The 15,514-nt window shown below is 46.1% G+C and overlaps 5 protein-coding genes across 8 annotated transcripts; 4 read left to right on the top strand and 1 right to left on the bottom strand.

Annotated features, from left to right (window-relative positions):
* Positions 1–255: 255 nt before the first annotated feature.
* On the top strand, positions 256–1,719 carry LOC6507118 (ketohexokinase). Its single transcript, XM_001956601.4, has one exon. The coding sequence runs from the start codon at positions 636–638 to the stop codon at positions 1,551–1,553; it is 918 nt and encodes a 305-aa protein (XP_001956637.1). The 5' UTR covers positions 256–635; the 3' UTR covers positions 1,554–1,719.
* On the bottom strand, positions 1,632–11,255 carry LOC6507933 (tuberin). The gene is made up of 15 exons (XM_001956598.4): positions 11,026–11,255; positions 10,832–10,962; positions 10,520–10,771; positions 10,328–10,464; positions 10,088–10,262; positions 6,922–7,128; positions 5,962–6,864; positions 5,295–5,901; positions 5,040–5,239; positions 4,721–4,977; positions 2,628–4,662; positions 2,418–2,561; positions 2,187–2,357; positions 2,031–2,126; positions 1,632–1,966 (listed from the first exon to the last, which is right to left on the bottom strand). The coding sequence occupies exons 1-15, from the start codon at positions 11,078–11,080 to the stop codon at positions 1,850–1,852; spliced, it is 5,487 nt and encodes a 1,828-aa protein (XP_001956634.1). The 5' UTR covers positions 11,081–11,255; the 3' UTR covers positions 1,632–1,849.
* Positions 7,143–8,391, top strand: LOC6507119 (ketohexokinase). Its single transcript, XM_001956600.4, has one exon. It carries the CDS (start codon positions 7,217–7,219, stop codon positions 8,336–8,338), a length of 1,122 nt encoding a protein of 373 aa, XP_001956636.1. The 5' UTR covers positions 7,143–7,216; the 3' UTR covers positions 8,339–8,391.
* LOC6507120 (peritrophin-48) lies at positions 8,477–10,015 on the top strand. Its single transcript, XM_001956599.4, has 2 exons — positions 8,477–8,834; positions 8,904–10,015. The coding sequence occupies exons 1-2, from the start codon at positions 8,828–8,830 to the stop codon at positions 9,917–9,919; spliced, it is 1,023 nt and encodes a 340-aa protein (XP_001956635.1). The 5' UTR covers positions 8,477–8,827; the 3' UTR covers positions 9,920–10,015.
* Positions 11,256–11,430: 175 nt separating the features above from the next.
* Positions 11,431–14,803, top strand: LOC6507121 (alpha-endosulfine). 4 transcript variants are annotated; one of them, XM_001956597.4, is made up of 3 exons: positions 11,431–11,746; positions 13,956–14,159; positions 14,226–14,803. In XM_001956597.4, the coding sequence occupies exons 2-3, from the start codon at positions 13,974–13,976 to the stop codon at positions 14,397–14,399; spliced, it is 360 nt and encodes a 119-aa protein (XP_001956633.1). In that variant the 5' UTR covers positions 11,431–11,746; positions 13,956–13,973; the 3' UTR covers positions 14,400–14,803. The 4 variants fall into 4 exon arrangements, with proteins under 4 accessions (XP_001956633.1, XP_044570979.1, XP_044570980.1 ...); XM_044715044.1 differs by lacking the exon at positions 11,431–11,746 and adding an exon at positions 11,784–12,044; XM_044715045.1 differs by lacking the exon at positions 11,431–11,746 and adding an exon at positions 11,784–11,953.
* The last annotated feature ends 711 nt before the right edge of the window (positions 14,804–15,514 follow it).

The raw sequence follows: 15,514 nt of genomic DNA on the forward strand, positions 1-15,514 counted from the left end.
GTTATTATTTCATTTAATGATATGGCTGACAATTTGCATAAAGACACAATGGCACTGCCGAAGCCATGACTATTATGTGGGTGGAAAATATTTAATATTCCGATAAGAAAACAATTATAGTTAACTGCCTTATTTTTCAATTATTTCAAGTGGTAAAGAAAAGTTTAAATTTCAAAAATATGCAGTTTCTTTCAGTATTAAATGAAGGTTTCTAACATCTACCTGTCTAAGGTGCCACCTACCGATAATTCTAACTTATTCTAACGCTCCCCAAAATCGGTCACACTGCCGTTGAGAGAGAACCTTGGAGCTCGATCGTATAGTGGGGCTGATACTGGGCTCTCAATTATAGCATTTCCTCTCTATTTTAAAGATAAGAAACGTAAAAACAAAAACAGCTGTAGGGCCATAAAAACAAGTGGTTTAAATCGATTTTATGATTAGATTGAGCTCAAAAAACTAGGACACAACCGGAGAAACTACTAACTCACACCTTAAACTATACTAATTGAAACACCAATTAAATAATTTATGTTAATTTATTCAGAGTGATTTCTGAGATATTTAACTACTCCCTTATTAAATGATAACAAAAGCCTACAATTAAAAATTAAATAATCCATTAATCCGGAAACATGAGCCAGATGAAACCTATTCTCTGCGTGGGAAACACTGTGATCGATTTTGTGACCATAACTCAAAGTTATCCCAAAGAAGACACCGATCGTCGCTGCCTGGATGGGTTCTGGCAGCGAGGAGGAAATGCCTCCAATGTGTGCACGGTTTTAAGGGCTCTCGGATCGAAAGTGGACTTCTTTGGAATGCTGAGCAAATCGGTGGCTTTCCGGGCTTTGTTGGAGGATCTCCGACAAAGAGAAATCGGCACAAAGCACTGCCCAGAGACTGAAAAAGATCCGCCCTTTTCCTCAATAATTCTAGCCCAGGACTCTGGCACTCGGACCATAATACACTGCAACAAAAACTATCCAGAACCCACTTTTGAGGACTTTAGCCAGATCGATCTCTCTCAGTATGGCTGGGTGCACTTTGAAGCTCGCAATCCGACGCAGGTTTCCAAAATGATCCAGAGCATCCGGGAGCACAACAAGAAAACCTGTCAGAGGATCACCATATCCCTGGATTTCGAGACGAGATACGACCAGAACCTCCAACTATGTCAGCACTGCGATATCGTTGTCTTCTCCAAGGAACTGGCTGCCCAGAAGGGCTGGGAGACCGCTCAGGAAACGGTGGAAGGACTCGCTGCCGATATCACCGGAGATGGTGAGCGACCCGTGATCATATGCCCCTGGGGTAGCGAGGGAGCGGTGTGCCTGGATGCCAATGGGAACTTTCACAAAGTAGCTGCCTACAAGCCCGAAAAAATAGTGGATACACTGGGTGCTGGGGACACCTTCATGGCGGGATTCATCTACGCCACTTTTGTGGACCAGCGGGATCTAACGGATGCTATAGACTTTGCCAATCGGGTTGCTAGCCACAAAATCTCCGAATATGGTTATGATCATGTTACAAAAATTATCAAAATTTAAAGAGTAAAAATATCAACGAATTTATAAGAAAAGCAATATTAGAATAACAAAGAAACCTCCATGTAACCCAATAACAAGTTTTTGGAAATGAACAGCGCTTATGTATTCTTACAAATTTTATAAACTTGTCAAATTCATTATGAATATATTATAATTATTTCGTGATTATTTGTTGGGCAGATGCTTTGTTTTATTGTTGGTCTGCTGGGGTAATATCCAAGTCGGAAATCAAGAGTTCATGGCAGGATGAGTGTTCAGGCCCCCAATCTTCCTATCTAGGAGCCACACGTTGTTGTCTATGTGAACTTCATAAAGTCCCCTCTTAGGTCATCCATATCCGATGCGTTGGGCTTGGGCATTATGCCACTCGATACGCTGCCGGTTTGTTGCTGACTGTTCAAGCCTTCAATTAGCTGGAAATATTTGTACAAAATTGTTTAATAAAATTGTAAAGGTTTAAGATGATAGACTTAGTACCTTCTCTCTTAGGCGCTTTAGTTTGCGCAGTCTTTCCAACCAATTCGATGCATATGGGTGCTTTTTCTGCACACTTGTGTAGACTAGGGAGGCGAGCTGCAATCAATAATTTAAATATTCAATAAAATATAATAATAACTCTTGAATAGTCTGTACATTAGCATGAAGAGCCATTTGGCGCGCCAGCAGAGGAGCACTGCGGTCGGAAACAATCCTAGGTTCTGGATGGCATACGAATTTTGAAATCTCCGAACGAGCCTTCACATAAACCCTATTGGAGTTCAGCTCCAGTGGCTCCACAATCACACAAGCGTAGTTAAATTGGCCCTGTAATGAAAAGCATACCAAGAGTTAGTAATTTTCTAAACAAAATCCTTTAAAACCTACGGATATTGTATTTAGATTGTACTCCTCGCCACTCTCGTTGTAGATAATCTTTACAAAGTCGTTGCCAATGTAGCTCTTTTTCACATTGCAGTTGGGATCGTCCTGCAGGTTGGTGGGCATCAGGGTGGCCACATGGAAGGTAACCTTTAAAAGGAATAGGAAGTGGTTTTTTAAAGGAAATATTAATCAAGACAATATTTTCTAACAAACCTGCAGAATTTCATCCTTCCAAATGTAAGCAAACTTGCCATCAGCTCCGTTCCTATCCAGCATTATGAACAGGTTGTTCTGCTCCGCCTCCTTCAGGCTGATGAGGGTGCCTATGTTGCGCAGGAACTCCACATATCTAGCACTTCCGTGGCAGTTTCGCAGAATCTCGACTTCGTTGTTGCACTGCCCTTGACCCACGTACAAAACGCCAATCTTGTGCGTCTCGAACGGAGGCACCAGGTCGATCAGATTCACGGCACTGGCATTCTCCGGACCCACTTTCAGCGGTTCATCTGTCACTCCCAGCTGTCCGGTTGAGTACAGCTGCAGGAACACAAAGCTGGGATTCATGCAGAGCTTGGTGTTGCTGGGGCGCTTGGCCTGACCAAAATTCCGGAAGTTGCTGGCCGGCGGCGGGCGTGAGTTGCCATTGTTTACCTCCCGCACTACTGAAATGGTCTTCGAACGCCCGCGCATCATGTCTCCGTTGCCATTATTTCCGTTGTCATAGTCGGAGGTGATCACACCGACGTTGGAGCCATTTCCGCCACCGGCGGCCGAAATGCCCAGAGGACCAGGATGCGGGACAGATGTGCCGCTAAAGCTGGTGACCCGCAAGGGCTGCTGGCCGGGCGAGAGCGGAGGTTTACCCAGCTTCAGGTTCGATCCGCTGGCCTGGAGAGCGATATTGCTGCCGCTAACCTGACTGCTGACATCATCCGCCGAATGCTGCTTTGGCGGCAGAGTGGCAGTCTCCGGTTGAAGGGCTTGTCCAGCGGGTTGGGCTGGCGGCGTGGATCCAGCTATCTCCTCCGGAATGGCCTCACAGCTCACGCGCATGTCCTTAGTGCTGTACTGAACATTTTTCTTCTTTAGAGTGAGCTGAGATTGAGGCTCATCGGCGACGGCTTTGGCAATCTCCTGTGACAGGGGTGCCGGTTTGTTAGAAAGGAACGCCTGCCGCCAACTGGAGCTCATTTCCGGGCTGGAGTTCACGCGACGCACAGGATTCCTGGCACGGCTCTGAGAATCCTCGAATGCCAGGGAATCATCGTCCGCCTCGCCATCGCTCACGCTGCCACACAGAGCCGCCTCTTTACCACGTTTACCCGCCGCTGATACTCTTGGAATAGGAATGGCAGCTGCTCCTCCGCTGGTGGATGGATTTCCGTTGCCGTTCCCACCGCCGTTGCCATTGCCCACTGAGTGAATCTCCTCCTGGCGCTGCAGGGCTCTAGCCTTAGCCACCATCCGACTGCGAATGACACTGGTCTGAGGAGCAGCCACGGGATTAGTCTCCGGTTCGGGCTCAGGATCAGCCAGTGGCGTTGGAGGAACTTGCATGGCGTTGTCCGGTCCAAAGACACCTCCATGGGCAGTAGGTAAAAACAATGAAACCACATTATTGAAAGGCAGATCCTGACCGAAGCAGTCGATGGTGATGGGATTTTGAATGCGCGTCAGCCACGAAATGTTTCCGGTGGGCCGGCGGATGAGGATTTCTGCCCATCCGGTACACGCACGCACGCAGACGGGTTGCTGGACCACCGATCCCGACGAGGGGCTCATGCTGACCGAAGACTGCGACAGGGAGTTGCCCAGCAACGAGGTGTTGCTCCCCGTGTGCGGTCCATCGCCCAAGCCACTTCCCAGTGCTTCCGGATTAGATCCCCGACGCGATAGGGCGTCCAGTGATGCGGTGGAACTATTGGAGATCTGTCGATGCGGATGACCGCCGGAGGATGAGGAGGAGGTGAGCTCCGTACTGCCCGCAGACTCGTTTCCACTACTGTGCTGCAGGCTCACCTTCGTGTAGCGTCGTTCGCGCTCCGGCGAGAGGGGCGGAGCAGCATCGCTGAGGCTCTTTGAATTCAGACTGATGCTAGGCGCCTTCCCCAATTGGGCGCAGCGCTCGCACAGACCGCTACGCGTTGGAGCCGACGGACAGCCAGAGGTGGTGATGGTCACAAGATTGTGGCCCACTAACCAAGTCTGCGAAACACCGTCCTTCAGTAGGAACTCGGCCGCCGGAAGACTGTAAATGCAGATACATAAGATGGTATACAAATTTGCAGTAAAATAAGTCCACTTACCGCTTGGGCATCGAGGGACACGGCGAGTAGGTATGCCTGGCCAGGAAGTCGAAGCATGTCTCCGCCAATTCGTGGTGAAAGGTACGCAGGACATTATTCATCTGTGGCCGCATTTCCAGATCGTTCCGAGCAGTGGCGTTGTTTCTACTGCCTCGTTCCGTAAGACTCGTACTCCTCTTCCGGTTCGACGAATCCTCGTTAAGCGAGTTCAGGTTCACAATGTCGCTGGATAACATCTTGGCATTGGACTGCATGGACTGAAAACATAAAAAATTGATTAAAATAACACTGTAGAATTACAACAAAGGGAGGCACTTACGTTTTTGATATAACTCACGCAATTCCTGCGCAGCTCCAGCTTACACTTGAGAAACCATCCAGCGATAACGTGATGGGCCAGTGACACCGTATAATGATCATAGCGATGGGGCTTGGTGTACGGCAGCGAAATGGCAAAGACGTACATGTTGTGCATGGAGGTGAAGTTCGTGAACAGATGCTTGGACAGATGAATAAGCACTGAAGAGGGATAACATTATAAAGCTATACAAGAAGGATGCTTCTTCCCACTTACGAGACAGAAATTCCAGAACCGGAATGGCCAATGCATTCGTGTCAGACATCTTGCTCATTTGCAGCAGCACATCGGGAAGCTTGCGCATTAGAGCCTCCGGCATCTCCAGAATCAGAATTGTCATGGTGTTGATACAGACCCCGGCTATTCCTGCCAGGACCCGCGAGTTTAGGGCAGCAATTATGCTGTTATGTTGTGGTGGCTGCAGGCATTCGTGGTAGATAACCAGGGAGGCGATCGCGGGAAGGACGAGGGCGTGGAACTCGTCGGTGGGTCGTTTGAACTTGTTGTTGCTGACGGAGCTGATCTTGAAGAGGGCACTGGCCAACTCCTCAATGTCGTTGCCCTGGACCAGCGCCTTGTTCTGCAGCACTTTCGGCAGCTCCTTGATGACCAGCTGAAACACCTGAAAATCGGATTCCTGTTCCAAGCAGCGCACAATCAGCTTGAACACTCGGCGGATGGATATCGCCGTGGAATGAGCCTGCGGCAACAAAGGCGAATCGATGCCCAGGTGGTGGCTGAACTTGACCACCTCGTTGCTGCCCTCAGGATAGCCAATGTGATAGGAGCCGTTGGCGCGAGCCTTCAACACCCAGGTGAAAATCTGAAAGGGAAAACATATTCTAGAACAATTTCTGGAGCTTATCTGTTAAAGCTTCCTCACTTTAAAGCGCACTACGCTGGTCTGTTCAAAGATCTTTGGTCGGTCGTAGTGCAGCTCCAGGTGGTCCATTAGAATGTTGAATATCTTGAGGGCGTGCGTCGCGGGCAACCGATGCAGTTTGATGGCAAACACCTGGACTAGGCCATCCACGGCGGCAATGATGTCTGCAATCTCCGACTCACTGTTGATTACTCCAACGGCCACGTCCGGCAGACTGGCGATTTCGTGGCGCGTGTGCTCGAAGGGTCGGTTGATGATCGCCTCCAAAATGTCCAGCAGATCCATGCACCGCTTCGTGTCGCAGTGATGGGCAAAGTTGGAAAGAGCTCGAGCCACCGACACCCGCACCTGGACACTCGGCTCTTGGTGTATCTGCGAGAGGTGGGCAAGAACCACTCTGCTGAGGATCTCCTCTTCGTAGCAGGCTCTGTTCTGGTCCATGATCCGGACCAGTGCCTCGATCGTCTTAATACGCACATTCACATTTGCCATGCGATAGTATCGGCGGACGAACAAAGCCAGCACCTGGAGCCACTCCGGCCGAGTGGCGGTCACCCTGCGAGATCGATACTCAATGAGCGCCAGAACCGAAGCCTCTGGCCTTCGATCCGCCACTCGATCAATTAGATCGTAGATGCGCTCCACGTTGCCTAGAATCTGAGAGGGATCCTGCTGCAATAGCTTCTCAATACAGTCGATATTCTCGTGGAAGTTGATCTGCAGGTGGTGCAGGCGATCCTTGTTGATATTCGATGATTCGTAGTACTCTATGTTGCCAATGATGGCGGACATTATGTCGCAGATTCTGTCCCAAATGATCTCCGACAGCTGTCGCTTGTTAATCACCATGCGGGCGCTGAGGATCACCTCGAAAGTTACGATCACTTGCCGACTGTCCAGAGCCTACGGAAGTGATATCAATTATAATAAAATTAATTATTTTAAATTGTTTCAGCTCACCCGCAGAAAGGCTGTCAGCACATTCGTTGCATAGGTCATTGGCGAGACCTGAAAGATAATGTTCGATCCAAAAATGTTCATGTTCAGATGGAACACAGCCCCACGCAGCAGATGGGCGTCGTCGTAGAGAGAGCGGTCGTTGAGGATGCTGCACATTAGCTTCATGGAATGGTAGCCTAGCTGGGTGCCCAGTAGGTTCTTCATTATCTGAAAGATTCAAAACATATTATTTACTTTCAATCTCTTTAGGAAGGAGTCAAAATTCAGAGCAAAAAAATTGTAATAAACTAAAAAAATGAGGAAACAAATAGTAAAGGAGTTCATAACCATAAAGAAGGTGCGGTATTTGCCGCCTGAACCTCCGGAGCCTCCACCACCACCACCACCGCCGAAAAAGTGGTGCCTGGCCGTTGGATCCTGCACGATGGACATGATAACGATTGTAAACAACCGGCTCGTACCTGGTCAAGTGGCGCGGACTACGGATGGGTCCTGGCGGCGGGGCGGACCCGCTGCGAATATTTGCACAGTTTGGCGCCGATTGGGCTTGGAGTGCGAGTTCCTGGGCGTGCTCAGCCGATCGAGGGCGTTCGAGAGCTTGCGCCACAGTTTCCAGTCGGACAATATCGACATCTCAAACTGCCCCATGACCTACCACCATCCGCCACATAGGAGCATCATTGTGCAAAGGAACACCGACTTTCGCACCGTCCTGGAGTTCGCCGATAAGCGCCAGGAGCTAACCTACCAGCAGTTCGTGGGTGCGGTTGATTACCAGAACTATTTGTGGATCCACTTCGAGATGCGCCTTCCCGAGCAGGTTAGAAAGATGATTATGGCCGTGCGCGCCTATAACGAACGATGTCCGGAATCGAAGATCATAATTTCCACCGATGTGGATAACTTGAATCCAGAGAACATGCTGGCCGCCAGCATGGCGGACTACGTTTTTATCCGAAAGGCCTGCATGCACAAGTATGCCTATGTGAACGGTCGGGAGACCGTCTGCGCGGCCAAGGAAAAGATGGTATTCGAGAGGAAGAAGTATGAGAAGTCGCTTCCGCCCAAGAACCCGTATGTGCTGCCCGACGAACCCACGGAGGACGAACTTTGCCAGCCAGAGGAGTCCAATCAACCCCATATCATGTACAACAACTTTCAGGATGGAGCCAGCTGTCTGATGAAGGACGATACCTTTATCAAGGTCGCCGCCCAAACTCCAAGCGAAATGGTGGATGTGAATGGGCACAGTGACACCTTTACTGCATCCGTGATTTATGCTCTATTGGTAGTGAAGATGTCCTTACGGGACGCTCTAGAATACGGCGCCCGAGCATCGGCGCTTAAGGTGACTGCTGAAGGATTCGACGTATTGCGGTGCATGCCCAAGGATCTCGTTAAGTGCTACTATGCATAAATGTTATAAACTGGTTTTCTCCTCTGGAAATACTAAATAAAATTTAAAATACACTCTTATCTTAAAAATATATCTTTAAATAACAATATCCATCATCTTTGGCCTGAGGTCACTTTTTGGGAAGTGTGTCACCGGCCCAGTTACTATTTTTGGGTAACCTCTCAAGGGCCTTGGAATCTGGAAAAACACCGACTAGACGATGATCAGATCGGCCGGGGTAATCAACCCCCAGAGGAGCATGTCCAACGATAAGAGGCTCTGAAGTCACCGGGACCCGATAAATTCGTAGAGAATCGACTCAGATACACTGGAACTGGAAATTCTCATTAGTATTAATAAACAAATGTTGGTGCAATCTCCGCCAGCGATTGCCGAATCAGACAATGAGCTGATAAATCCCCCCGCCCAGTGGAAGGCATAAAAAGCGAAGCATCTCACAGTCAGCACCGCATTCGACGGATTCTAAGCATAAAACCACCTCCAGCGGAAATGGAGAGTGAGTAATGGATAAATTCTTAAACTGGAATACGTAGAAATCACTTACATATTTATTCTTCCATTCCAGAGAAGTATATAATAGTGTACGTCCTATGGACCATCTCAGCATCGGTGATTGCCGATTCGGATATTGCGGCTCTGTGCAAGACGGCAAAGACCTGGACATTCCTACCCAACAGGCAGCACTGTCAAAAGTTCTACCTATGCACTGGAGCAGATGAGGAACCCTTTCAGGAGTACAGTTGCCCCACAGGCCATTATTTTAGCGAGAAACTGAAGATCTGTGTGCGGGGAGCTTGCTCCGATGAGAGCATTGAGTGCGAGATTGAGAACAGCGTGGCCCGAAAACGGGATGACTGCTCGAAGTACTTGACTTGCATGGAGGGAGGGGCCCATGCCGTGTCCAGCTGCCCGTCTGGAACGTACTTCGATCCCGGCAGAAGAGCCTGCCTGCCAGTGGCCGTAAACTCGGCACATCAGTGTAGCTGCGTGCTCCCGGAAAACGCCACCTTGTCCAATCCCAACGATTGCGAGACCTATTTCCGGTGTCACGATGGAGAGGCTGTGCTGGTTCAGTGCCCACCTGGAGAATATTTTGCAGTGAGCGCCAACACCTGCCTTCCGGATCTCACTGGCATTTGCCTTGAGAAGCCAACTCTGCCTCCGGGTTTATCGGAACACGCCCAGGCCCTAGACGAGTGTACCCGTACTGGAAGTCAATTGGCGCCGCATAGCCGCAACTGCCAGAGGTACTTTATTTGTGCCAGGAAAAGGGTCCTGGAAATGCGGTGTCCCAGGGGACAGTACTTCGATGTGGTGCACAAATACTGCAACCTAGATTCGAGAAGTGAATGCCAGGAAGTTGAAGCTGAGAAGGAAATAGTGGCGAACAGCAAAGCCCAAAAAGAGATCCAGAAGGTGAAGCAGAAGCCAAGGCCGAAGGAGACTCAGAAGCAGGTGGACAAGAAAGAGCCACAAGGGGATGGTCCCGAGATGGAGGTTTCTGCGAAGCAACCAGAGCAGGAGACTGTCAGCAGCTACGACAAGTTCTCCTCCAAGTTTATAACATTTATCAGAGGTTAACTTAAAGTTTATCATTAAAGTATCTTAATTACTTTTTAAAAATAAATATTTAATCGAACATTTGGAAAATATTCAAGTTTCGAATTGGAGAGACCATCTAATTGGCTTTTATTTATGCTCTAAAAGGACTCATAATTCAATTAGTTAAGAGTCACAGTAAAAACTCACCTTGAACGATGACGGGCAGTATGGTGGATAGTTCACAGTCCGACACAACGTGGATATGCACTGCGGCAGCGGCTCACTCGGAAAGATGGTGTATCCGATGACCATCTCGAGGATTGTCAGGCACTGAAGGCCGATCTCGTCGACGGTGACAGTGATGCTCAGCTCGCAGGCATTCCTTTCGAAAAAAAACCGAAATCTTGAATAACTCAAGTTCTAATCTGGAAGCAAATAGTCACCCACTGCACGATTCCCACGAGTATGTCCTTGTCCAGATGGGCGGCGTTAAACTTGATCAGGTTGACCAATATGTCAAGATAGGGGCTAAGCAGATTCGCCTCCTTAATAGCTGGGATCCAGAGAAGCATGAACTTGCCAATCTATCAATAAAAAAATGGTTATTTTTTCCCAAAAATAGTTGAAATAAAGCTAAACCTTCTCCTCGAAATTGGTAATGTCCTTCCCGTTGTCCGTAAGGGTGTCTAGGAGCTCGAGCAAGTGTCGTAGGTCCTCCCGAGCCTCGTGATTCTGAATTACCAGGAAGAACTTCTCCCGCATCAGGGTTAGATTCTTGTACTGGGTGTGGATGAGTCGCTTGTAGAAGCTCAGGGCGGTCTGGCGCGTCTCGGCAGGCTTGTTGGGCACGATGAGATCGTTCGTGAGATTCCACAGAGTAGTGATGGAGGTCTGTCAAGGAGAAATAGATAATATGATGCTTCCTATTGTCCAATCTCTAATGGCACGCACCTCATCGAAGTTGAATTTGTGCAGATGCATGTCGCCCAGCTCCTTGAGCATTCGGCATCTCTGAGCCACCGGCTGCTCCGGCCGCAGCTCCCTTTCGAAGTCCGGAGGGAGGCTTCGTTCCCCCACGTAACCTGCAACAAATAAAGAATTCCATCAGTGGAGCCCAAGTAGATTATTTAGGGTTCCTTTGTTACCAGCCGGCATCGTCTTCAGGAACAGCTTAAACTTGGACTTGTCCTTGGAGCTCATGGTAGTTCGTTGTCTGGGGCGGTGGTCAGAAAGGTTTTTCGAAGATGGTGGAACCAGTAATCCCTTGCTTAGGTCCTAATAACAATATAATCACATCACACAGAACAGATTTTACCCATTGCCCATGTCTGAAAACAGCAATGCCAGACGGTTTGAAATTCCGCAAACCTGGCAGCCCTAGCGGGAGTTTAAAAAAAAGTTAATACTCCTGTAATAATATTTTCAATGTCTTTAATACTTAGAATAAAATGTATATTATTTTCCACCATATTCATAATTTTTATAAGAATAAAGAATTTATGTTTTTCCCCCTGTTGTTGAGTGTTATCGTGGTAATCGATATCGAATATCGACTATCGAATAGTCTGATGTCCGTCGTTCCATCCCTGGAAGTAGCCTTGCATCATCTCTCAGCGCGTCTATAAAGTGTTAAAATATTTTTACTTTGAATTGCCTTGAGAAATTTAGTCGCTTGTAGAGAAAGCATACAAGCCGAATTTAATCTATCACAACCCATAACTCATCAGCTTGCGTTGCAAATCACAATAGCTCGATATTAGCCGGATTCTCGTTCGCTAATTGGCAAAGGAGACGGGGAAAAAGCACAAGGGTGAAGAACAAAAGGAGGTGGAAAACAACAGTTAATCGTCAATTTTTACGGCAAAGGTGAGGAACTACGCCTTACCAACACACTGACGCAGACGGCTCTTATCGCACCCGTATTGGTGGTGTATATAAAAAATTAAAACAATATTTGCACATCCGATTATTACTATAATATTTGCGTGCAGTCGACGTCGGTTCCATATATTAGCAAGTGTGTGCGTATGTACACTGCGCGTCATCAGATTAGCGCCCCCTGATCATTCTCGGGTAATGTCCAATATTATCCAAACTATCAAGGCTAAGCCATAAAACTTTTTTTTGACGATACTTTTAATAATATTCTTCAAAATAAGATAAGGTACATAATGATAAGTATAACAATAATATTTTATTTATTTGAAAAGAAAATGTATACCAAATATATGAATTTAATTTTGATTCATCAGATTAGCGCCCCCTGCTTAAATTTAATGAATTTTCACTTAATGCTTAACAACTAGTAGTGTTTTATGCTTAATCTTATTATTTACTTATTTTTTAATCAAATTAATAATGGGTGGTCCCGCCCCCATTTTCCAGGACCTCACAGATCCTGCTAGGAAGTGACTCGTACAATTTCTCAATGTATTGTAATGATATGGAAGACCAAGCTTCTTTAATCCCGTCGATGAGCTCCAATTTTGTACTATACTGCTTTCCAGACTCGTAAACTTTTCTCGAGAGCCATCCCCACACGTTCTCTATTATATTTAAGTCCGGAGAGTACGGCGGCCACGCCAGGACATCAACGTTTTGGCCCTGTATCCACGATTTTACAGATCGGGCAGTGTGGATTGGAGCGTTGTCGTGTTGAAAACGCCATTTAAGATTTCCAAAACAATTTTGGAAATGTGGGAAAGCCGTTTTTAAAAGATTATTATACGCCATGGCGTTCATTTTCGGGGTGAGAAATTGTAACTCATAGGTGCCATAATAGGATATGGCTCCCCATACCATTACGCCACCTACCCGGCTATGTAAACGATCTAAAATATGCTCTTCTTTACGCATGTCGTGGAAATAATAATTATAGCCGTCAGGGCCTTCTAAATTAAATTTCTTTTCATCGGAAAAGACTACAAAGCGCCACTCCTTCGACCATGTCATATGCGAACGAGCAAAATTTAGGCGCATTTCCTTTCGTAACTTATTTAGTTGTGGTTTTTTTTTTAGTTTTAGTCTTTTCAAGTGTTCTGCTTTTTTTATGACTCGTAATACCGTAGACTTGCTAGCTTCCACACCGCTTTTTTCTTTAATTTTTGTAGAAGAGTCGTGTGAATTAGACGCATGTCTAACTATAGACCGAATGTCTGCTTCGGAAATAACTCTGTTGTTACCGCCTTTCATATTTTTACCATAGCCTTGTTTATTTTTAAGAAAACTGGCTATAGTTTTTCTATGCCTTCCCATTTTTTCAGCAATTTTATGTAAAGATAAGCCACTTTCACTAAAGGTTTCGATCTTAGACTTTTCTTCTAAAGATAGGACAGTTCCTTTACCCATTTTGATTCTCAGTTTATAAACAATTATTCAATTAATCAGCACAAAAAATTTCACAACTGTACGTCAAAAATTACGCGAGATAACTAAATTTGAATTTACAGGCGCTAATCTGATGACGCAAAATCAGTGCAAGCTTTTGCAGAGAAAGTAAAACAAAAGAAGAAAAAATAGATAACGGATTCTCTCACCTAACGGTATTTCTGTCAGAAAGCGACAATTTGTGCATTTTAAAAGCAACAACAAAAATTTTGAAGTTGCGTGCAATAGAAACAGAGATAGATGCAATAAAGTAAAACCAAAAGGGGGGCGCTAATCTGATGACGCGCAGTGTATATGCCCTGGATAGTATGTCCGTGTGTATGTGTGTGTGAGTGTGCGCGAGAGTGTATGTGATGAAATGCAATTTTATCTTGGCATTTTGCGCGCCTCCGAGATTATTCACACGCTGGTGCTCTTGTTACCCTTGTGATTACGATTCCAATTCAGTTTCTGTTTTCCTTTGCGTCCGTTTTTGTGTTGTGGGAAAGCGGCGTCGCCATTTTCGTCGGCCCGGCCACCGGGTTTTCCTAGCAATCGATTCCGTCTCCCCAAGGTGTCCGAACGGGGACTAGAGACCGTTACATTTTAACCGGTTTCTCTGATTCGAATCTCGGTATTTTTCTTATATTTAGTATTTCATTTCATATTTTTCTAAATCTAAATTAATCTTCAAATTACTTCCCAACAGATAAATAAATAAAAAAAAATGAGCTCAACGGAGGAGAACAGCAACAGCCCGGCCACCACGCCCCAGGACAGTGAGCCCACCGAGCAGGCCAATCTGACGGACCTGGAGAAGATTGAGGAGGAGAAACTGAAGTCGAAGTACCCGAGCGGCATGCGAGTGCCCGGCGGTCACTCGGCCTTCCTTCAGAAGCGACTGCAAAAGGGGGTAACTTTCAAAATCAACTTTACTTACAATATTACTTGCAACTAACTCCAAAATTTCTGCCCACAGCAAAAGTTCTTTGACTCGGGAGACTACCAAATGGCCAAGCAAAAGGGTGGCGGCGTCAAGCAGGTCTTTGCGAACAAGGTGACCACCGGAGAGGCTATACCCACACCCGAGACGGTGCCAGCGCGCAAGACATCGATCATTCAGCCCTGCAACAAGTTCCCGGCGACGAGCTAATTTACTCACTTTAACCAGAAACCTCAGATGCGGTCCCCCTGTTCCCACTTCAAATGCTCTATACCTAATTTTAAAAAATCTATTGCTAAGATGGCTGCTGCTGCTGGCTGCTAGCTGCTGCCGGATGGCAGGCATTTCACAGATTCTTAATCTGAGTTGGCAGCTCCGTTTACCCCACAGTTACAAAACCCTTATGCCGGCTTCGCTTTTGGCCAATCTCACGATCCGTGATCGAGTCAACCATCTCAGGCCGGAGAAGCGAAACTAGGCAAGCCGAGCAGCGTGAAATTAATTGCAACAGTTATATATATATATCTCTATCTGTGTAACATTAACATAACTTACCCTGATCGTACGTAGTTGTAAGTATTACGAGCATAATAAATTTAAGTTGGAGCCAGCCACACGCATTGTTCTCGTATATTGTGAAGTTGATTCAGAAAGAAAATGCATAGCTCGTTGCTGTTAGCAGGATCAATTAACTTTTTATTTTGATTGGATGCGATATAAGATGAATTTGTACATGATACAGACATTTCGCGAGTAATGAGCTAAAATAAAAATGTATGTACGTACTACCTTGTAGGAAATGTGATTTCGTGGGGCGCTAAACTAACAACTAACTGAATCGGGAAATGTTTATTTAAATGATAAGTGACTGGTTGGCAAATCATCTAATTAGCTTGAAAACATTCTGACGAACACCTTTCGTAATTGGTTAACCAAAGTGCCAGGCTACAATTGAAATCACTGGGCATGACAGCGGTGAGTGTTTTGCTCACATTTTGTTCCTGGATTTGCCATCCAAACATAATCCAAAACCCAAACAGAAGCTCTATAGATGTGGAGGTCAATGGAACAGAAAACAAGAGAAATAGTTTGTAGTTAGTGATCAAAACCTTCAAAATGTGTACTTAAAATATATATTCAAAATTTAAATATGAAACTATGCTTATGAATTATTTATTTTATTCTTCTATGGAAACTGAATAGTTATACCACTTACGATTCGACAATTTCAATAAATTCTCGTTCTTGTTTTTCAAATGAAATTCATGGCATTATTTCTAACGATTTGCTTCAATTTGCAATCCTATTTCAGCGCCGTTCAAAGT

Source organism: Drosophila ananassae, chromosome 2R (assembly GCF_017639315.1).
Source record: "Drosophila ananassae strain 14024-0371.13 chromosome 2R, ASM1763931v2, whole genome shotgun sequence".
NCBI lineage: Eukaryota > Metazoa > Arthropoda > Insecta > Diptera > Drosophilidae > Drosophila > Drosophila ananassae.